Genomic DNA, 22851 nt, shown 5'->3' with positions numbered 1-22851 from the left:
ACAAAGCTATCTGAGGGACACTTTACATACTTTGGTAGGTGCAGATGTTTTGGTTAGCAAGTTTTCAAAAGGGCTCTGCAGTTGTCTGACAGTACTATTTACCACAAGAATAATGTAAAATTTTACATAAAAAAATCACACCACCTAACACGTCTCAAAAATATTGATTACAAAATAAAATCTTGTTTCAGTATACTCACAAATGTATTTCAGTGGTGTGAAATTTTGTATGCAGCCACTTGCACACCAACATTCCAGACAGCAGTGTGATGTTTATTTGTTCTTAATCCTTTTTATGATTTTGCAAATTCAACTAAATTAGTCATTTTTTTTACTATTATTGTCTCACAAAAACTAGCTTCAAGATTGACATACTTTTGAATTAAAGAAAGATTTGGTTCAATTGTAAATTAGTACGAAATATACTTGTTTTCTATTCTTAATAGAACATTTAAAGATGACTCAAAGGAGTTGACAAAATTCTTTGGGGGTCCTCCTAGACAAATCAATAAATTTTAATTTGATCACCTACAACACTGTAAGTTGGTTAATTTTCAATTTTCCTCCTTTTACTTCTCTCGTTTTTTAATTTGAGCCTCATTATTTGAGTAACATTGTCGGTGTAAACCATTTTCATATTAAATCAAGTGTAAATTAATAATGATCACTGATTGGCTCAAGCTCACCCTTAACAATCACTATAGAAAATTTATATTTTAGAAGAATATGACAAGGTTAAGGAGAACTCTTAACATTTATTGTATGAACATTGCACAAGGAACATTAATGAACTGAAAACAAAACATTTACACTTTTTACAAGCAAAAAAGATACAACAAACCAATCACACTAACTTCAATTTTCTCATCGTTCTCCACCTGTCTTTTAAATTGACGTTGGTACGTGTGGTGAATTTATAATAATCCTTTATTCTCGACCAGTTGCCCTCTCCAAATTTTTCGACACCCTGCTTGAGTTTCCTGCTTTCCTCTTCAGTCCACTTCTGCAACACAACAGGCAAATAATTTCCACACATACAAATATAGATACAAAAATGACTTCAACTACTGCATCTCACTGAGAAGCTGTGACCGTCGCCATGTATATTTGTCATCAAGCGCATAACGTGTAAATGTTGACGGCAACAATTTGGGGGTTTCTAAAATAAAATGCTTACCACCCGCTTCTTCATTCCTGACACCGAACTTCTATCAGATGATTCTAAAAGATGAGAAGGAAAAAATAAATTTGATCCAATAACACGGTAAAAGAAAATGGATTTTTTTTTTCTTTTCCATTTTTGTATGACCATTCAAAAGGTCGTCTTCTTCATTCCAAGTGACTCTGGCCTCTGTGGTATTCTTATACAGTTCCATCCTGTCAACAAAAGAGACTTTGCTAAAGAAGCGGCAGGTTGTGCATTTCTCTGTCACAATGATTCACAACCTCTGTCAAGAGCTCATCAGGTGTGCCACGGGAAATTGTCTAATTGGGTCTGATAATAGGTTTTCATTTTTACAAATAATGCATCTTTATTCCTCTATCTATATCAGCAATGTATAATGACAGCATGAACCTATAAATGATCTGCCACAATTTAGGTTTGGGAGTAAATTGGCAAAAGGCGGCGGCACGAATGCAAGAGCATTTAATTCTTCTGCCTGTCACGATGTATTTATTCCTGACATAGATGAACAAAGATATATTTGTCATTGTAAGAAAAATGTAATTAAAAAAACAAAACAAAGTGAAATTGGATACATTCTCACGGCACCGCTTATCTCTCAGATCACTGGTTGGTTGGGGATCACTGCTCTTTAGATTTAAAAGTTTCAACTTCAAGTCAGAATATTTACAAGTTAGATCCTCAATATGACACGCTTTAAGCACCATAACTACACATAAAAATGAAAGGTACTGTGCTGTAAAAACTAGTGACCATTTTGCACGGGAGGGGTCCTTGTTAGGCGTTGAACTTTTTGATGGTCCACAGCCACGAGAATTCACAGAAGGCGAAGTGTCCAGTGAGGAGTCCGTGATGGTGACTTCACCTTTATTCGCCTTAACCCTGCAAGAATATGAGGATGGTCACACAGCCTCACAGTCAGAAACCGTCGGTCACGATTTGCACTTGCTTGCTCGGAGAGTTTCGGACACGTTTTTTCACTGGCGATTTGTCGGTTATTGGAGATTGCTGCACTATGTAGACACTGTACCTTGACATCTCTTCTGAGTCGGTGTTCTTTCTGCATTGTGCCAAGAAAGAGAGTGGTCAAAAAGGAACTGTATTGATTTATAAAAAAAACGAATAAATAAAAACATAAATTGTACTTACCCATTTCGCAAAGCCTGTTCATGACTTGCTCCTCGAGAGACTTGCATGCTTGCGGCTGAGATTGAGGACTCTTCCTCACTTTGTGGGGATGACTCATCATCACTAGTGGAAGATCTAGGGGTGGGGGGAAATCATGCACTTCAGACATAACACTACGAAATACTAAAAAAATATAAATAGAGAATTACGTACTTAATTTTCTAACGTATCGTAGGCCAAATATCAAAAAACAAACCTTTTTGTAATTTTTTTTTTTTTTTACTTACGGATTCACAAGTCAATACCCTGTGGCAACATTTATATCATTTAGCCTACAAGTACCATCAAAGGTATTTGCAAATACATTTGAACATACTGGCAAATAAGTTGAATTGGTTTTCATAACTATGTAGCCATGAGAGCGGGTGCAACAAATTTACCTGCTCTTTTTCATTGCATCTGTGTCTGATTGAGATCTCCTGAGCGGGGTGACCTCCATGGCAATTGGAGAGGTTTGACAAGCTACCGCTTGCGACTCGTCTGCTCTGACCGCAGCCTCCTGCTCCTGAGCGGTATTAGGCAATGAGTTCGCCTGACTGTCCGGATCCATCACCATCCTTGCTATGTTGTGAAGTTGCCTTTGGTTCGCCGACGCCCTCATTCGTTTCCGGGCTGTGTTTCGCACTGAACTGGTCCTGGACTGAGGAGAGGCATCTGTTTGAGCGGGAGGGGCAGCCGGGGCGGCCTCGAGGGGGCTGCCAGAGTTTCTCTGGAAAAGCTCCTCGCTTTCTAAGTTTTCACTTTGGTCTACGTTGTCAGGAACTGCAAGAATGGCTTCATTTTCATACTCATACTCCAGCTGAGAAAATGGTACGCTGTCCCCACCTGCAGCCAAAGCCATGTAGGAAACATCCAGTTTTCTTTTCGGTATGATTAGGTTACTAGATGTTGGAGGAGAAAAACGTGGCGTTAGTGAAAACATTGGAAAATGTTACCTGACAAGACATTGCCCAATCAGTTAACTAGTGTGCTTAATATTGTATGCAAACACTGCATGATAAAGACAATGCCCTCACTGACTAATAAATGCGCGCACATTTTTTAAATATTTTTTTAACTTCCCTATTCCTGAGGAATGTTCAACTCGAGCACTATTGTTAAAGTTGGTCCACTTTGGGTTAGGCATTAGCCTGTTACCAGTTTCAAGCTACAGTATACTAGTATTGTTTCAACAAGTCACGGTTTTATAACCACCAAAATTTCCTGCCATTATTATGAGTTTTGTTGCTTTTTCATGAGAACACCACCTTGTCGTGAATGCTTGCAACCAGCTGAGAGTTAGTGTGTAGCATTGTTGTAATACTGCAATGTGTATCTAGAATAACGATCGCACTTCAGGTAGACTTCCTTTGTTATAACATCACATTATGTTTATGCTCATTTAACAAATATTCTGTATGTGAAGTGTGCGGTGAAAAAAAAAAAGTTGTACATTACCACCCATTAGTGGAGGGGCTACAATTGTTTGGCTGGTCAGTGGTTGCGCTCCTATGCCTTTGCTTGTCAATAAGCGTCTTTGCTTGCTGGCACAAAAAAAAAGAAAATTCCACATTCAGCACTTTATCATCATGAATACTCCATTTCTTTCATCCCTGATGGGAAGCGGAACGACACGTTAAGTGTCTCCAAAAACTAGCGAACTTTTTTTATTTTTTTTCGGCAGGATTTTAACCAAAGCCCAAATCCTGACAGATGAGGTACTGCTGGCCAAATTAAGGCCATGTCCATGCCATGGAATCACAACTGTCCTATTTCCTTTTATTTATTTATTTTTAAGTTCCCTGTTAACACCGAGAAGTTATGTTCACACACAAAAAAAAAACAAAAAAACATCAAAAACAGGAATTATATAGCCTGTGCGATGCAAAACATAAAAGTGTGGAACACAAATCAGTTTCCCTTCTGGTTGTTATCCACGTTGGATTTAAGAACACTGCTCGCCATCTCCATTTATTGCTGATGGTGGTAGCAGAGGAGCAGAATATTTTGCTGTCAACGACATATCATACTTGGGAGGTTCTTGCAGCATAAATATAACAAGGTGAGCCACCATTTTTTACAATTGGCGGTGTTTACGCACAGCTATGTGAGAATTGGGACTATCACATCATAATGTCAACTCAGATACACTTAAACTCGTTTCCTCTATTGGAGGAGTCCTTCGCCAAGAATACATGGTCATCGCACATGAAGATAAGATAGTTTTATAGCAAATAAATTTTGAGCCAATCAACGCCAGAGCCCGACCGGGAGCTTTTCGGGGCCACCGAAGTGACTACCCTCGAGTAGGACCTCCGTTCGTCCCCGTATAAGTCCCTATAAGTGGCCCTGTCGGGGAAGCTCCTGCAGTGGGGACAGGCACATACAGGGCTGGCCCCGTAAATTGACCCCAAAGTCCCTGTGATGTAAATGGGCCGACTGACATTCACTTATACAGGACACTGAATGTCTTTACCACATACCTGGTGAAGAAAGGGAACAGGAAACTGGCAGAATTCCAGGCAAAATGCCAAGATCTGGTCTTTAAATTGTTGGAAGTCCATTTCCTCAATGATTTTATGCTTGTTGCATCTCTGGCTGATGAGATGCATGAACATCTTTTTCTAAAGGGCAAAGAAAAAAAATGTTTAAATTAAAGGCTCAATGACGGTGTCATTGCCAAATCAATGAGACTTTTCAATTGTAACACCCATGCCCCTTATTAGCGTGTCTGTTTTCTCTCCTATGATGTTAGAAAACAAAATAAATGAGTTCTACTGTAAGCGTTGCAGTTTCGAAAAAGGACTCACCTTGACAAACTTTGATTTAGGAAAAAGGCGGAGTGTCTTTTCTGCTCTGTCAAACATTTCGTTCTGAATGAAAACTTTCACAATCTGAAGACAGACAAAACATTTTTTTTTTTATCTGACATCTAAATGTTAAAAGTAGTCTGGCTTTATCAATCAAACTGAGACTACCTGTTTAATTTTTACACTGTAAAATGTAAAGGTTGAAAATGAGAGTAAAGGATGTTATAACATTACGTAAAACTAGGCTGAACAATTTTGGAAAACTAATGAAATGTCGTTTTGATGACACCATTTTGACCCTGGAAGGCATTTATTTTCTATCTCCATTATTTTCTATGGGATAATCTTTAATAACAAACAAATTGGACCAATGACCAGTCTGTTGAACTTAGAAAGTATAAATATACTAGTATCAAGCATTTGTTACGTACATTATTCATATTTCGCGTGCACATACCATCTCCTTCACCAAGATGCAAACTTTCTTCAAGTTGGTTTGTGAAACATCACTTCTCCCACGCATCGATTCCAGCACCTTAAGAGCTGATTCCAAAGGGGTTAAGTCATTTTTCTCAAAACTCAAATCTGTAATGACAAATATAATAATTTGGGGGGGGGGGGGGGGGGGGGGGGTACAATTGTTAACCTCAGTAGAATTATTAAATCAACTCTAGTACTCGGATATTTCATATATTTTATATATATTTTATATATTTTAGAAATTCTGCATACAGAGTGACACGGCCTAAACTGACTAAAGCGGGGCTGTGCAACTAGTTTCCATAAGACCAACTGCCACCCTGTGGTTTTGTTGAGATTCAAAATGTGATCAGCGTGGCAATTTCAGTGCAACAGCCAATCAATAATGAACATGAGCTTTCATCCCACCTTCCAACCAAAAAAAAAAAAAAATATCCAGCCACCTAGTAGATTTGGGATTGAATTGTGTTTTACAATAAAACTTACATTTATAATTTCATATGTACCTGTGGCTAGAAAGCAAAGCACAACGATGCACATGTGTTATCAGTGAGTGGAGTCCCTCAAAACATTCACTTTGTCCTTTACTCACACCATCTTGTCACTTTACCGCCACTACTTCTTCCTTGACAGTTTTTGTGGTTCAATAACAAAATAAAGTAAAGCACAGTATATACAAGTATGTGACCTTCAAAACCCAATACAGTGTCGCAGTTTTTCCATTACAGAGCAGCGGTAAATGGGCGGTACTGAACTGCTTCTTGTGCAGAAAAGAGTTGCCAACTGTAATGTTTTCACTTTGTTGTTATGGTCCAATTCAGTTGCATTTGATAGTGTCACTCAGTGTGCCGAGACACGTTATCATTGGGCCTTTATTATGAATGCAAAGGGAGGTAAAATACTCCAATTTGTCCCCACTGTTCAACTTGCTATGTGTGTATCCTGTTGACTCACCAAGTCTTTCGCCCACATTTACTCGGGAGAGTAACTGTATGACAGGAATCTTTTTTGTCATCGCATCAGTTATTTTCACCTGACGGTCATTGATGATATCTGCAGAAGATCAAAAATAATGATGAATTCATATAGCACCTATACAAACTTTTGTTTTGACAGAACAAAAAAAGCATACATAACACAAAATAAAAGTACATTCACAACAATATATATAAACAGACATGGATAGATACGATCATCTGGTACTGTTTGTTACATAAAACAGACTAAACCTCAGTCAATGTAACAACCAGTTGAAGTAGGACGGTATAAACATTATGACAAAGTGGATATTTCGCTACCTAGCACAAGTACCAGCGAATGTGTACCTCCTACCTCGAGTCGTTAACACGGTCACCCGATTCACCTCGAAAGTGCTAGGTCGCAAGTTTTATTCTCACTATGTGCTTTTAAAAAAAAAAAACAACTACAATTTCTTGTCGCAAAGTGTGTCCTACTGCAAACGTAAAGATTAACAACATATCCACGGACATCGTACGCATATGATTTAAAAAAACAAAACAAAAAAAAACGCTATTGACGTTAACGATGAAACTTAAAACGTTATTCAACATTAACGCCACAGCTTCACCATAAATCAAGAAACGCCATTTTGCTAATCTAAATTGAGTTTAGCGACCAAGCAACCACGCAGAGGAAGAACGTTCATACTTACTGCCAATCACGTTTGTCACATCACAGAAGCCTTCATAGTTGTCATTTTTAAACAATTCTAATGCCAACGATATGTAATAATCAACTACCCAACGGTTCACGGTTGGCTCCAAGTTGGATAAGTCGTCCTCCATATTCTTGCAACAGCGAACTCGCGAAGAGTTGTCTGTCTATCTGCGCGTCTATGTGCGCGCGTGCATGTTTCAGACTTCAGAACCAAAGCGGGAAAAGTCTCTGCTAACAAACTAAAATTCTCGGTGTAGTTTACCAGGTAACACGACTATCATCTAAACTGTAGTTTTAACAACAATAAAGAGACAAGCCCTCAAACATACACAACGCCGACTAGTAGAATATTTAACTTGACAATGAAGAAATTCAAATCGCCTGACAGATCAAAATTAAGGATAAGGAATTCAATTCTTTCTACTTCCGGGAGAATATTGGCCGTTTTTTTGTTTGTTTTTAAAGGCACATGATTCACTAGAGCGCCCCCACTGTTTTGGAGAGTCCTTCAGTCTCCTCAAATGAACGACGGTTTACAACTGTATCTCACTGTTTTACGTCAAATTCATAGTTCATTACTTAGTGTGAACAGATTTGGCATGTAGAGAATTGGTGTTTTTGCCAAAATACTATCTATAAATCCCTAATTTACTCTTAGCCTCTGTCATATATATATAAAAAGAAAATACGCAGACGGGTGTCCTCATTTAAATACATTGTTTATTTAAAATAACATTTAATTTAACATGACATAAGATTGACATATATTTAATTTAAAAAAACTAAGCAAAAAAAGAAAAGAAAAAAGAAACAACCTCAAAGCATTCTATTTATATAATGATCATGGAAACACACAAAAGTCGATGGGTTTGATCTTGACGCATTCGCTCAGTAGAATGAACTTTATTCGGCATAGTGTCCAGGTGACACAATCCAGTGATGCCACTGCAGTGTAATACAGGGATAAAAAATGCAATCAATTTAAAAAAAAAAAAGATTCACACTTTGTGGATTTTATGTCAAACTCATTTTGTCTCACAGGCAACATCATAATTATCTTTCCTCAGAGGGGGTTATAACTGTGAACCCATAAAAATGCATGATCACGTCATATTACTAATACTATGTACAGAACATTTGATATGTCTATCAAATAAGATGCCAGTAAAAAGAAAAAATATTCTACAGCTACTTGATTTTAAAAGGGAGATTGTAAAGTTTAAAAAAAGGTTTGTTATATATCAATGTTATAAGTGAAGACTATTTGCAATATTGGTTTTAGCAAGAAACCTGAAGCAAACATACAAGATTTGCCTTTGCAAAACGTCAAATCTGGCCCCCGGGCCTTGAGTTTGACACCTGTGTCATAAAGAAATCCATGATATCATCACCTTCCGAAAATAACGTCCTATTTTTTTCCCCCCTCAGAAAACACGAAAAACTGAACCAAATAGTGATTATTGATTCACAATTTCCTTTCAGGGGTACAATTGAATGATGTGTTAAACTAAGAATGTAGCCGATTTTAGCAGAGATGTTTAAGACAAAAACAATTTTGTGTCAACATATGACGTCTTCGACCATTAATTTAAGGTGATGATATATTTACATTAGCATAGTCATCACACAACACCGCCCTACTGTATACAGCCGTATGTTTATTTCCAGCCAAAACTATTTGACCATCAACTACTTGACAAACTCAATGCAAGGTAGACAATATATTTCCACATCTGTTGCAATCATTTCATTGGACATTGTGAAATTTTACAAAGAAAGCTGTTTAAATAGAGGGGAAACCCTTTTCCTGTAGGTACTTCTTTATGAGCATTAATGCGCTGAATGTTTTGAGATTTTTTATTTTTATAACAGTTCCTCTGAGGTCGTATTTGTTTTCAGAATTGAATGGTGGGCTCTCCACCCCACCCAAAATGTGAAAGTGGAGTCATCGACTTAATTCAAGCTGAGCTGGCCTTCGTTCCTATTTCAAATTAAAATTACACCACTTTTAAGAAAAGATATGACTGCATCAAATCAGAACAGATTGGTTGTTAGCACTGTAAAAGTAACGAGGCCTGAAAAAAAAAAATCCTCCCCTTATAGCAGTTTGTTGTTTGCCAAAGTGGTTTACATTCGTCACATAGCATCCATATAGCAAACCATTTATAGTGTAAACAGTGAGGAAGAAAAGACCTTCCCCTGCCAACCACAGACGAGAACAAGTCCAGCACATGGGAGAGAAAGTGACTTCTGGTTATGACAATACTTTAATGAGTGACACTAAAATCTGAACTCAAGCCATAGTTATCCAGTGCATTTAAAAAAAAAAAAAAAAAAAAACCTGTTGGATAACGTAGAGACAAATAACACAAGAGAAACCATCATTAATGTAGTGGAATTCACTTGTCAGGATGATGTTGAAAGGCATTAAGTGTTCTTTCTAAAAACACTGAAAAAGGTTTGCTTGTTTTCAGGCCTGATATTTCGGGACTAATGTTCGAGGCGAGTCGTTGAACGCGCTAAGCATAAGCAGTTTGCAATTCAACAGTGTGGCTCTGCCAACAATTCTGTGCTTGCGGGTCCTCCTCCGCGACATCACACCACATGATAGGCAAGTAGCATGCAAAGCCACCGGGTTCCAGAAGTCCGTCTTTCTAGTTTCCACAAGAGGGAGCCACTTTGACAGAAGCTGGGGATGCTGATCCTCTGATCCATTGAGCAGCATGTACGGTAAGTCAAACCCAGGTAAAAATTGTTTCCGTGAGTCATACCCATGATAGATAATGATCAAAAAACACATTGTTTACGGACTGGCCGAAGCAAGAATCCAGAGATAAATAATAATGACAGTGAACATAAAACATGGCAAAAGCCATTCATACCTGTGGATGAAGAAAGAGGCTTGTTATTGACAATCTGGTCCTCCTTTTGCAGACAGTGAAAAAGCCTCATCATCCTGGAGCGGCTGAGGCTGATTGCACACATGCAAATCAAAGCTGCACACTTCCACTCGCTGTGTTCAAGTGTCGTACGAGTAGTGCGTGTCCTTTGTGTGGCGCCTGCAATTATGCTGCTTGCCCCCAGTGTCAAATATTTACTTTTGAATCTCATCAGTATGGCAAAAAGACAAAAAAAAAAAAAAAGGCAAGAGAAACAGGAAGCTGTGCGCGACAGGAGCAGAAGTTCATGGCCTCAAACGTAAAAAGACTCACTAAGAGTTATATACTGCATGCGTCATCACACAAACCAAAAATCTTCCAGTTGGTGGTGAGAGTATGGACAGGCAGTGGCGGTCGCTGAAGTCCTGCAGTCCCACCGGAGCACCTTGTGACCCAGACAGGAAGGCCAGCCGCAGGTGAGCTCATGTCCATCCCGTTACCTTCTTTTAGAGTCTCAGTACAGGCGCGCCGCGCCCTCAGACGGAAAACTCGGACCCGGGGCGGCGAGCTTGGGGCAAGCGCTTCAGGCGACGCAGACGCAGCCCCGTGAACGGGTTGCACCACAGGAGGGAGGGCGGGCCGCCGAAAACGGCTTTCATTCCGTCCCATCGGGTGCGACGCTCCCAGGTGGGCTTCTCGTTTTTAAGACGTTCAATCTCCTGCAAGGCATCCACACACATTTTGTGAATCAAATGCTCTTTGGAACGTCATTAAACGGTACGATAAATGGATTATGAGGATGACGACACTTAAGGATGGGTGTAACAATTGTTAAGCATTTCAATGATTGCATGGAGTTGATTGTTGAAGAAATGGAAGCGAAATGGAGTGCACTTCGAGAATACAACCAGCCTACAATAATAATAATTATATCTTACAGCTAATGAAAATAGAGCATTACATCAACTATCAAAGATGTTTAATTAGACAAATTAAATAGGAATCGGCCTTATGTGAAAGATACAGTATACGTTCAATCTATATAATACAGTCTGACTTTTTGAAATGAACTGCCGAAATAAATGAGATGATCTACAAAAAAAAAAAAAAAAATTCTAATTGAGATCAAGGTTATTTTAGTTAACTAAAACTAACAAAAAAACAAACTCAAAAAACAATTTTGTTAATGGGAAAAAAAAAACTTTAAAAAAAATGAAAACTAACCCAAACTACATTTTATGTTTACAAAACTGACTTTAATTATAGCTAAAATGTCCTCTGTTTTAGTCTTGGGTAATTAATTTAATGCATGAGCCTTTGGGGATGATTTCAAATGTGATTATAAGTACATTTATTTTGATATTAACTAGAATAAGGGGAAAAGAAAGTATGTCACACATAAGTGACATCATCTCGCAGCAGCCAATACATACTGACCGTCTCGTCGTTGCAGATGGAGTGGATCTGCGTCCCGAACATGACAGCAGTGAAAGTGAGGAAGAGGATGGCTTCGAGACAGAGGAAGATCAGTAGTAGCACAGAGACCCCAGGAGAGAATTCGCTGCACTCTGCAACGGGTGAGACAAAAAATGTTTTGTTTTAATTTTATGATCCCGACTACAAGAGTCAGATCCTCAAGGCTTTGTTTCCAGTTTTTCTCCAAAGATAGTGGTAACATTTTGGGATCATTACGTTGTACAACGTCAACAGAAACATACCAGATACAATGTACAGTGTCGTAAGGTAATCTAATCAAAATCAAAATATAATCTAATGTGTTTGCGTTTCGGAAATGTTTTTTTGCCAGTTGAATGACAGGATTTAGGGGGTGACTTACCATTCCACTGCATTTTAATACACGTGAAAAAGTGCATGCCGCTGAGGCCAAGGGCATGAGCGGAAATCAATGCTATGTACATCTGAGGAGAAAGAAACCAATTTATTAATTGATCAATTTGAACATTTTAAATATTTTTTTTTTTTAAAGTAATTTATTGTCATTGAATGGAAACCCTTGAGAAAGTCAGCTCACTTACAGTGAAAAGGACAAAGAATCTCTGATTCTTTTCTCCCACGCAGTTATTGACCCAGGGACAGTGATGATCCATCTTCCGGATGCATCTTTTACAAATACTGCAAGCCGGCGACAGAAAATATTTATGAACGACGCAGTGATGCTGATGTACAGTTTAATTGTTTTACTTGATGGACCTGCAGTGGTGCGCTCTCTCTGGCTTGATGCTGCAGCACTTTGGGCACTTGTAGATGACCTCACCGGGTTTCAGCTGCAAGCTCTCCATGTACTCTTTAGTTGCGTTGCCTTTCGGAACTGCACCCTAAAGAATCAGACAGATCATAAACTAGAAGAGTACTCAGTAGATCCCAGACCTCCCCCAAGGCCAAACTATTAGCAAAAAAGTAAGAAAACAATTGTTGTAGTTTCTACAGTCTACTTACCGGATCCGACAACATGGTGCGCAGATGTGAAGCCAGAGCGAGGACGGCGAGGGCGTTGAAGGTGGCGCCGTTCAGCAAAGAATACCAGAAGCTCTTGGCGGGCAGCAGCATGACAAAGTTGACGACAAATTCGGCATACAGCACCAGGAACCAGGTCATGCTGGCGCACACCATACCGCAGCTGTCCTGGATGAACCACAGCGTGCGGTTGCCGGCCGTGTGGTCCGCGTTGGCGCCGCCGACAATCACCCCGGCCGCCAGGCTGCCGGACTCGACGTCGCTACCGGCTGAAAGCAGCGGGTGGTGCTGCTCCATCTCTCGAAGTCGGTGGTTTGAAGAGTGCATCCTGGCCTGCGGAGGGCAACAAGCTGATTTGTAAGTGTGTCACAAAAGTGAGTACAGCACTCACATTTCTCCAGAAATGTAAGGATCTATTTTCATGAGACAGTCACAACACTGAAGAAATGACACTGACAGGTGTCAGTTAAGAGCTTATAAAATTCTCCCTCAAAATAACTCCAATTAAAGACTTTAACTCATTTGCTTCCAAAAACGTATAAAAACGTTCCATTTTAAATATTGCCATGGTCCCAAAAATGTTTTGTTTTTGTTTTGTTTTGGTTTTTTTATGCTAGAGCATACAGAAGGCTTTGAAGCAGCCTCTGACCTGAAGAGGTCGCTTAGAGCAATGGTAGTTATTACAAAAAACGGCCAGCAGGTGGCAGCAGTGTATAAGAGAGCAACCAAGGCCATGTTAGAAAGGCCTCTTTTTTTCCCCAGTGTTTTCAACAGATTTATGAATAATGAAACTTCTCTGGGCCTTGCAAAATCAGTAAAAATCCAATAAAACAGCCTGGAGTGAAGGGGGTTGTTTCAGTGAAAATTGCTGTAAGTGAGTTAATAGCTAAACCCCTGGCAACAAAACTGAGCACACCCCTAAGTGAAAATGCCCATATTGAGCACAGTTTGTCATTTTCCCTCCACAGTGTCAAAATTGTTTTGGGGCTAACAGTGTCAGAAAATTAGAATATTGTGATAAAGTTCTTTATTTTCTGTAATGCAATTAAAAAAACAAAAATGTCATACATTCTGGATACATTAAAAATCAACTGAAATAATGCAAGCCTTTTATTATTTTAATATTGCTGATTATGGCTTACAGCTTAAGAAAACTCAAGTATCCTATCTCAAAATAGAATATTTCCTCAGACCAAGTAAAAAAAAAAGCCATAATAAATTTCACATATTTATAATCGATAGAATTTCAACACACCCGTTATCTTCAAAAGATCCAATGATATGCTTTTCAGGTCCTGTTTGTTTGGCTACCTTGTACGAATGTGTGAGGGAAGGTGAGTGGGTGGCAGCACAGACGCCACTCAATGTACTGAGTCTGTGATGAATTTCAAATTGCAACAAAACAGACAAAAAGTCTTATTTGGTTAGGTTGTCATCCTCAGGTGCGATGATTGATGAACACACTTCAACACGTGTCTGGGGATTCATCACTCAAGACTGGCGTCGGTCAGACACCTTGCTAAAATATGGGCAAATTGGTACCACTGCCCAGACTCATCTGTCACAATCTTACAGCCGATTCTTCAAAGCCCCCCAGATGACTTGTGGCTGTTTGTACAGCGGACAGAGAAACCTCTTGTGTATATAAAGAATGTCAAAGGTTGGAACAGAATGTTCGGTCCACCTCCTAACAAACTATGTTGGCAGCTTCAAGACAAATCAATGCCCCCGTTTGTAAGTTGATCCTGCAGCACCTTGTTACTGTCTGCCGCCTTACAGCATTCACTGAGATTCACAAAGTAAGACAAAGCCAATGAAGAAAACCCATCATATGCAGAGCAAAGAACCTGAAGCCAATCAGTATTCAACCTGCAGATCAGCAAAGTACATTTATCTGCCCATTCCCAATTTCTCAAAGGGTTTATTAGGTTACAGATGCAGGCCGCTTTTAAGCCCTTCTTTGCTTTCACCTTATATCATACAGCTCCTTCCCATATCACACCCACTTTAATCTGATACTCCTCCAATCATTGGACACGATGCTGGGAAAAAAAAAAAAAAAAAAAGAAAAAAAAAAAAAAAAAGAGATTCCATACAGTACAGTAGAAACTCCAGTCCAACACCTTTAACTCTTTTACTGCCACATTATCAAAAAAAACTTTCACATGACAAAGGCTTTGATCATTCACATCATCCTTGAAAACGTTTGATTTTATCTGATTCCGTCATATTTCATTGTAATTCCATACACCGGCAGCCCATTGAAAAAATATACAATGCTGCCATCTGCTGGCCATAGTGAGTGTTTTTGATTCCACAACCCATTGACCAGGCAGCGCTGCACTAAGACATTGCACTGCCCATTGAAAAAAAAAAAAAAAACCAAAAAAAAACGGTTGATGTCATTTAACGTTTATGGCGACATATATTGTGATTTACTAATCGTTATTAAACGTTTTTGGCGGTCAAAGAGTTAAGATACAGCGAAGCATCCATCCAGTCAGATTAATGAATATTGGGACACTGACACAATTCTCATCTTTATGAGAGACGTCTTCTTTAATTTCATTTTTCATTATTTTCATTTGTTCATTTATTTCAGGCAATAATCAACATTAACAATATATCAATTTTTCTATACAAGTTTTTCTAAACCTAGCCTGAAAAGGAGTGGGAGTATTTCCAATGTACCTAATGTTTAGGCTGGCCAGAGAGTACAGGAGACATGACTTATTGCATACATAAAGAAGAGAAGAAGAACTGGGCTACTCCTTTAGTGTCCAGGTTGATACACTGTACTGGGACTTTCAAAGGCTGTAATACACTGGACCAAACAGCTTTAATATAAAAATACGACGACCATACATCTCAGGTGTTGAAGTACAATGCTTTGAGTTATGAACAAGACAAAGTAGAAGACGTAAAGGAGGTGCAGGATACACTCCACTACTTCTTTGTATTGATTCTTCCCGTGGTCAATAAGAGGGGGGCGCGCCATTAAAGTAACAGCAGCTGTTCCTCCAGCTGTCCACTGCTCCCAGTCAAGAGGGCACCACACAACGCAGAGTAATAATTGCAACCGCACCAAAACCAAATGTCTCGAAACCAGCACAAAGACTTTTGAGTTTGAAACATCACCTTACATGAAGTCATCTTTATGAGATAAAACTTGTTTTGGTGTGCGTGCTTTAATGCTTTAAACACAAGTCGAGTCCAACCGCGCACAGCCGAGGCATGAAGTCAAGAGCCTGTTGATACACGTTTTTGCTTTGAAAACAAAGCTGACGCTGAAAAGCCAATCCTACAATGCTTCACATTCCTCACCATTGTTGTTAGGGCTGTATGTTTAAATTGCACAGGCTTCTTATTCTCCTTTAAAAAACGAAAAAAGGAAATATATCAGCTCTGTTTCCGTGCAGACATGGCCTTATGTGTGTTTCTTAGAAGCGAAGTTATTGCGCAGCAACTTTGTTTTGGTTGCCAACTCACCGCCAAACATTATTTTTTGTCATTGAAGACATCCTGTACTCCGAGGTAACGAGTGGTCTTCTTTTTGGGGGGTTCAATTTTGAATAAAGAGACAAGCATTTTTGTTCAATCTCAGCAATCAATCAATGTTGACTTCCTTTGGCCTCATCTTTTTCACGCCATCACACAAACCTAAAACTTACGTTATACAAAACTAACTAAATTTTCCACTTTATAAAATATAAAAAATTGATCATTTCCCGGCAATACTGCTCAGCTGAAAATCACGTGATGGGTCCAATTTCAGATAATGTGATCAGCTCAGGACAGCTCTACTGCTCAGTACCTTACGGCAATAAATCAACATCAATAACAAAAGAATACCTACAGCAATGCAGAGCTGCATATATCGAATACTAAAGTCCATTGAATTTATAAGTGGTACCAAACAACCCTAATAATAAAGGTTTGTGGTGGCAAATGTTTGTTTTAAGACTCTACATTAAATTGATTGTAGTAGCATATTAGATGCTCTCACCCGCTCAACTCAACTACGACATACACTAATCCTCCACCCAGAATAGAATAAAGTGTGCAGAAAAATGAATGAATGAGTATCATGTTGAGGAAATGTTTTGTCATCATCATTCCCAATCTCAGGCTCCTCCTGCTTGGCACTGTCAAACGCATGGAATGCCACTCTTCAAGCTTTGACAGAGCAGATACGCAAACGACAGGGTGACTAGCAATGACAAAATTGAAGAGTTACCTACCTACTAGTATGTTTCCTCTTCACAATAACATGCTTTGATTTATGACTTCAGGACCAGCATGTGATTTAGAATGGGTGTGCAGATTGGTATGGAGGTGAAAAAGGAGACACCTGAAAGATATACACACACAGAATAGGTTAAAACCGCCGTCCATCCATTTTCTTGAACACTTGCTTCATTCGGGTCGCAGGTGAGCTGGGGCCTATCGCAGCTGACTTGGGCGAGAGGCAGGTTTACACACTGGATTTGTCACCAGTCATCAGACAAGGAATGTAAGACGAAGCTGGAGGACTGGCAGACAACAAACTAACACCTGTATTCACACGTACGGGGCTCCACTATACTGTAATGGTTAAAACAAAGTCATTTAATACACAGTAGAAATGTATGTTGGGTGTCCAGCATACCTGTTCAACACTCACTTCACGCCAAATGTTCTTTTCCTTACAGGCAGATCACTCAAGTTCGACAAGGAGTTATATGTCGCGTTGTTTTTCCACGCCAACGATGACTATTTGTAACTATTTTGACACTGACAGACTTCCGTCTTTCTTATTTGGACGCCCACATCACATCATAATTCCATACCTTCCATAACACTACAGCAAAAGCAACACTTGAGATTTGCAGCCCCTCCCTCCTTTCATCGACCAACGAGTAAATCACCATCTTCTCATTTACCATCTTGTCTGAGCAATTGCCCGCTATGGATACTAGAGACAAGTGTTGACCTACCACGGTGTTACAGTTAGCTGAGTCTCCCTATTCGCTTAAATGTCAAGTGTTAACGATCAGAACGTAAACAAACATCCACTACAAATATGATAGTAGCGTGACATTCCATATGCTACCGGGCAGGTGGCTACATTTCGCTCGCTAACGAGCAAGCTGGCTCGCTAGCTTTGCTACGTCCCCATGCACGCGACGAATACGAAAAGCAGACGTTTTCCCGACGACATACCTTAATATTGCTGACATAGTCCTGCGGGGACGTCTTCTAAATTCATTTTGAGCGCTTCACAATGGGTGGGGTACAGCTCGGGGACGACTACCGGAGCCACGAAGTAGAGGGGCAGCAGCGACACATCCCATCAACCATTGTCGGAGCTTCCGGGATTCGGTTCCTCTTCGTGAATGGCTTGGCCCAACGGCGCCACCCGAAGGGATGTGAGGCAACTGCAAGTGATATATATCTCCGATAGAGAGCGCTGTTGGTCAGTGAATGAGTTTGAGTTCAACAAAACAAAATTTTAGAATATTTAAAAAAAATTATATGATAATCACTGTTGTAATGTGTAATAAGATAATTAAAATTAGTAACAAAGTAATTATGTATACTAATCTGTAATCTGTATTCTGTATCTGTATTCTTTGGCTTTTGGCGCACCATGAGACAACATTGTGCTTTATGGTGTCTGCAGTATTTTGTGTTATGAATTTGATGTTTATTTATTTATTTATTTATTTATTTATTTATTTATTTATTCACTTACCTACTTCTAGTTAATAATCTATGTTATCCACTTGTATACTTACAATGTTTTGTTTTGCTCTTATTATATTACTTCTTTCTCATGAATTAAGACTTTTTCATAATATTATGGCATTTTCTTGAGGCATTTTATGATGTAGTGTATCACAGGCTTTTCTACTTGAATGATTGTAAATCAGCAGCTTTAGTCAGATAATTAATCTCGAAATATTCCGAATTTCGTGTCTTAGTCAATAATAATATTGCGAATAATGTATACAGTCATATTGTTTTCTCATAAAATAGTTTTTACTTGGAGCATGTTCACTTTATTCAAGTAATTTTAGCTTTACAAAAATAAAAACTTATTGATAATACTATGTATTTTAATAACATTCCAACTTTATTGTCACACTACATCATTCTCATGAATTGACTTTTCTCTTAAGACTGTTTTCTCTTAATGACTTTTCCCACATATTTCATTTTGTAGCAAATCAGCATTTTTATCTACTTCTTGTGCATCTACAGCTTTACTTAGATAAAATTATCTCCTAACATTTCCTTGTAAAGCTACACATTTATTTAAAATATGTATTCTCACAAATTCCGACTTTTGTACTTATAAAGTTTTTACTTTATTCCAGCAAAAATTACATTTACTCATAACTATTCAAATGTGTCCACTAACATTACAGCTATTCGTGTCTGGCATATACTTGCATTATTAATATTTAGACTTTATTCCTATAACTCTCTTGGTTTTTCTTTTTAAGATATGTTACAATATGTTTGTATTATTATGAGTGAAGTAGTGTATATGACATAATGATGTTTATAAAGCGGGATACAGTTTGTCAGATCAAGCACATAAATGGATCATTTTGACAATTCTAGACGATCTTTCCTGGCACCACTACTACATGTCAACACTTGTAGCTCATAACAAAGTTAAATGTCATCTAAATTTGAGTGAGTGCATTAATTGTCCCTATGCCACCCTCTTCCCTGTTCAGTCAGTGATGAAACAATATTGACCTGAAGCAGACCTTTTGCACGCATGGTTATGGGGACAGAATAGCTGCACCTCCCCGGCAGGCAGGGAGCATCAGGACCTTCCTGGCAGCAGCCTCCGCCGTCACGTGTTTCCCAGGAGTGGATTACTATGAGGCCAAACAAGACAAAGCGGCTTGTCACCCCCTCCCAGGCCCGGCCGGTTGCCACTGCGCAGCGGCGACCTGTAACTTCACTCCGGCTCTGATCCAGAGCCAATATAAGCTGTCTAGTTTTAGAGAGAGGAACAGAGAAATACCCAAGCAATCCTCTAAAGCAGATTAAAGGCTGAATCAAGGGACTGAAGCCCTTTCCATTTCCAGGACTGACACACTCTCCCTCTCTCTCTGATAAATAAGCATCTGACTAGTAAGTCAAAGGAGAAGTGACAAGCTACTAAATGAACTTCCCTCACATCATATACGCACAGATTTACTCTCTGAAACATCTGTTCACAAGCCAACACCATATTCAAATCAAAATCTTTATTGATCAATTTACATTGTTTGTTTACATAAGTACAATGCCCACTATAATAAAAAGGTTAAAACATTGGCAATTTCAAAGAATTTGAACATCTGACGTCACGCTACACAGTCAAATGTAAGAAACAGTATGAGGGACCAAAATACAAAAACAAATTACAAGTGTATAGTCTTAAAATGTTCCAAAAATAAACTACTTCCGGGTAATATATATATATTTTTTTTAAATGTGGGCAGCACGGTTGATGAGTGGCTAGCACGTCCGCCTCCCAGTACTGAGGACTCGGGTTTGAGTCCAGGCTCCGAACTTCCTGGGTGGAGTTTGCATGTTCTCCCTGTGCCTGCGTGGGTCTTCTCCGGGTACTCCGGCCTCCTCCCACATTCCAAAGACATGCATGGCAGGTTAATTGGGTGCTCCGAATTGTCCTTAGGTGTGCGTGTGAGTGTGGATGGTTGTTCGTCGCTGTGTGCCCTGCAATTGGCTGGCTGGCTTCAGGGTCTGCCCCGCATACTACCCATAGCCAGCTGAGATAGGCTCCAGCAACCCCCGCGACCCTTGTGAGGAAGAAGTGGTTCAGAAAATGGATGGATGGAATTTTAAAATGTATTACAACAAAATTAAATAACATTCTGACTTTTCTTTTTTCATAACATCAAAACGTCATCTTGTCTGTTAACATTACAATGTTTATTTTCAATGTATTACGTATTTATTTCATATAGTACACTACTTTGACTTCTTTTTATTTTACTATATAATAAATTTTGACATTGTCTCTGAAAATGAAGTTCCTATTCATGGTCAGAATCGGTGCCTATCAACTGAGCCTGTCCGCAAATACTGAAGTCCTGTAAATAAATGATGGTCACCCTAAAAGCTGATTATAAATTATCTATATTAATAAATATAGCACATACTATCATCCCAAAACACTTAAACAACATTTTATGTTTACAAAAATCTCCAAAGATTGCTTTAACACCCTAGCATCAAATACTTTGTTTTTAAAAAACTTTAAAAGTTCAGAAGTCTGACACTGTCAGAGAGGTATTAAATTATCTTAACTATGTTTATTATTGAGGTTGTAGTTTGTAGTGGTGTACAAATGCACTGCACACATATATTGTAAACTGAATATGAAATTGGTCATAATAACTATATGGCTTGTGAAGCTATAAACTAGCATTGGTGTCAGTGGAAAGCAGCAGATTTTTGATTCCACATCTCGATACAATCAGAGGCCTGGCGTGTGATTAAATAATAAATGGTAAGTGCTCGTGCAACAAATGAAATCACTCTCGTGGGGCTGTGTGCATGTGCGTTGCTCTTTGGGCGCACTCTTTTGTTGACATTCTGGCTTTTGGAGTGTAATGAAGTGAACGCAAAGTGGACGCGGGGAGGGGAGTGGTGTGACGTGTTCCTATCGTCGGCATGCATGTTGCTGCAATAATAATAATAATAAAAAAGGACTAGAGTTACATCATCAGAGAGGGGGAGGAGCACATTTGGGGAATGAGACTGCGGGCACAAAAGTCCAAACTAAACATAAAATGATATGATGTGTATTTAAAGCAATCACTTAGCTTTACATAGCTCAATGTTAACAAACAATGCAAAATGCCAGAGACAAGCTAACGCGGCGAAATATGTAAACAGATTATATAAAAAATACTTATAGACAAGTATTCTTTATCCTCTGCAAAGAACGGCCTCAAGTCTGTATTATACTGCCGCCAGGTGGCCAAGGCACACACACAAGCAAAAAAATGTGGCAAAATTCTTTCGATTCTCATGAATTATGTAATTACTATATATTTCTCAACTGAGCTGTGCAGTGCAATGTTTGGGAACAACGCACAATGGATGGCTATCAATTGAATGACATGTTCACACGGCAAGCCGTACCATGCAATTACAAGAGGCGTGCAACTTGAGGGGGATATCTGTTGAAAAATAAACGAGAGAAAGCAGGGTTGTCCTCTTGAATTTTTAAACAGTCAATGTGCCCAAAACAGCAGCTGCCTTCAGATTTTGGACCAGGTATCATGTCAGCTGCGGTAACAAATGTTGGGAAAAGAGGATGAACGGATGAACTACCTTATCTACCTTACCTACCTATACACTGTAAAAATTATAACCCCGCTTAATCAGAATATCTCATTTATAATATGCCTTTTTTTTTTTTTAAGTACACTCACTCACACATACAAACGTGGTCTCCCGGGTGTGGGAGCAAACCCACGCTGTCTGCATCGAAGGCAAGCGATGCACCCAGAGTCCATGTACAATCCCCTGGTGTTACTGATGTACTGTCGTTTCATTGCGCATCAAGCCCCTGGGTCCTTTGGACGTATTTTTATTTCCGTTGCAATCAAAATTGATGTCTGTCAATGAAAAATAAATGGTTTTCACAATCAATTCTTTTATCCTGTTTTGAATGGATATTATTACTTTCAATGAACTACTGATTTCAACAATTTTTACAGTGATCTACCTACCTATCTAAATTATATGTCTAAAAAGAAAACTAAAAAAAAAAATTGTTAAAAATAAGATTTGAAGAGACGCTTTCTTTTTCTTGTATTTGCAAATGATTTAAATATTCATAATTATATGCAAACCTAATATGTGAATGCAAATACAGCAGCATTGACGTAACATGCGTACCTGCTGTAAATTTCCTGGAAATCTCCAGGCCCTAATTCCCCCCAGACAGACAAGCATGTCTGTGAATATTTCCATATCATGCATTTATGAATATTTCCTCCCTGTAGCACAGCAAGTGTTGTCCACAGCGGCAACAAGAACACCACAATGGGTGCGACCTCTGACTTCGCACAGGCTTATCTGTGGCAGCACCCACCTTCGCCTAGCAGGCACAAATCCAAGCTAGAAGCCTTTTAGAGGGGATTTTCTGCCACACTCA

At 39.0% G+C, this 22851-nt stretch overlaps 2 protein-coding genes across 3 annotated transcripts; both read right to left on the bottom strand.

The window, feature by feature from the left end:
* Nucleotides 1–735: 735 nt before the first annotated feature.
* On the bottom strand, nt 736–7755 carry terfa (telomeric repeat binding factor a). 2 transcript variants are annotated; one of them, XM_077519872.1, is made up of 13 exons: nt 7316–7755; nt 6598–6696; nt 5621–5748; nt 5164–5247; nt 4837–4977; nt 3812–3897; nt 2755–3255; nt 2336–2449; nt 2136–2246; nt 1940–2068; nt 1310–1377; nt 1178–1221; nt 736–1003 (listed from the first exon to the last, which is right to left on the bottom strand). In XM_077519872.1, the coding sequence occupies exons 1-13, from the start codon at nt 7446–7448 to the stop codon at nt 845–847; spliced, it is 1797 nt and encodes a 598-aa protein (XP_077375998.1). In that variant the 5' UTR covers nt 7449–7755; the 3' UTR covers nt 736–844. The 2 variants fall into 2 exon arrangements, with proteins under 2 accessions (XP_077375998.1, XP_077375996.1); XM_077519870.1 differs by lacking the exons at nt 736–1003; nt 1178–1221 and having other exon boundaries at nt 1235–2068.
* A 267-nt stretch (nt 7756–8022) lies between these two features.
* zdhhc7 (zDHHC palmitoyltransferase 7) lies at nt 8023–18073 on the bottom strand. The gene is made up of 8 exons (XM_077519867.1): nt 17877–18073; nt 16916–17025; nt 12657–13007; nt 12411–12535; nt 12236–12332; nt 12037–12118; nt 11637–11767; nt 8023–10918 (listed from the first exon to the last, which is right to left on the bottom strand). Exons 3-8 carry the CDS (start codon nt 12999–13001, stop codon nt 10736–10738), a joined length of 963 nt encoding a protein of 320 aa, XP_077375993.1. The 5' UTR covers nt 13002–13007; nt 16916–17025; nt 17877–18073; the 3' UTR covers nt 8023–10735.
* Nucleotides 18074–22851: the final 4778 nt, after the last annotated feature.

Source organism: Festucalex cinctus, chromosome 4 (assembly GCF_051991245.1).
Source record: "Festucalex cinctus isolate MCC-2025b chromosome 4, RoL_Fcin_1.0, whole genome shotgun sequence".
Classification (NCBI taxonomy): domain Eukaryota; kingdom Metazoa; phylum Chordata; class Actinopteri; order Syngnathiformes; family Syngnathidae; genus Festucalex; species Festucalex cinctus.
The sequence above is the reverse complement of the archived record's forward strand: the minus strand, read 5'-3'. Positions and strand labels throughout refer to the sequence as shown.

Coding starts and splice junctions, on each gene's coding strand:
- terfa (XM_077519870.1), bottom strand. CDS start 7,448: ATGGAGGACGACTTATCCAACTTGGAGCCAACCGTGAACCGTTGGGTA. Junction 3,898..4,836: donor CTGTTCCCTTTCTTCACCAG/GTATGTGGTAAA, acceptor TTTTTGTGCCAG/CAAGCAAAGACGCTTATTGA. Junction 2,247..2,335: donor GAACAGGCTTTGCGAAATGG/GTAAGTACAATT, acceptor GGCACAATGCAG/AAAGAACACCGACTCAGAAG.
- zdhhc7 (XM_077519867.1), bottom strand. CDS start 13,001: ATGCACTCTTCAAACCACCGACTTCGAGAGATGGAGCAGCACCACCCG. Junction 12,536..12,656: donor GCACCATGTTGTCGGATCCG/GTAAGTAGACTG, acceptor CTGATTCTTTAG/GGTGCAGTTCCGAAAGGCAA. Junction 12,119..12,235: donor GATTCTTTGTCCTTTTCACT/GTAAGTGAGCTG, acceptor CTTTCTCCTCAG/ATGTACATAGCATTGATTTC.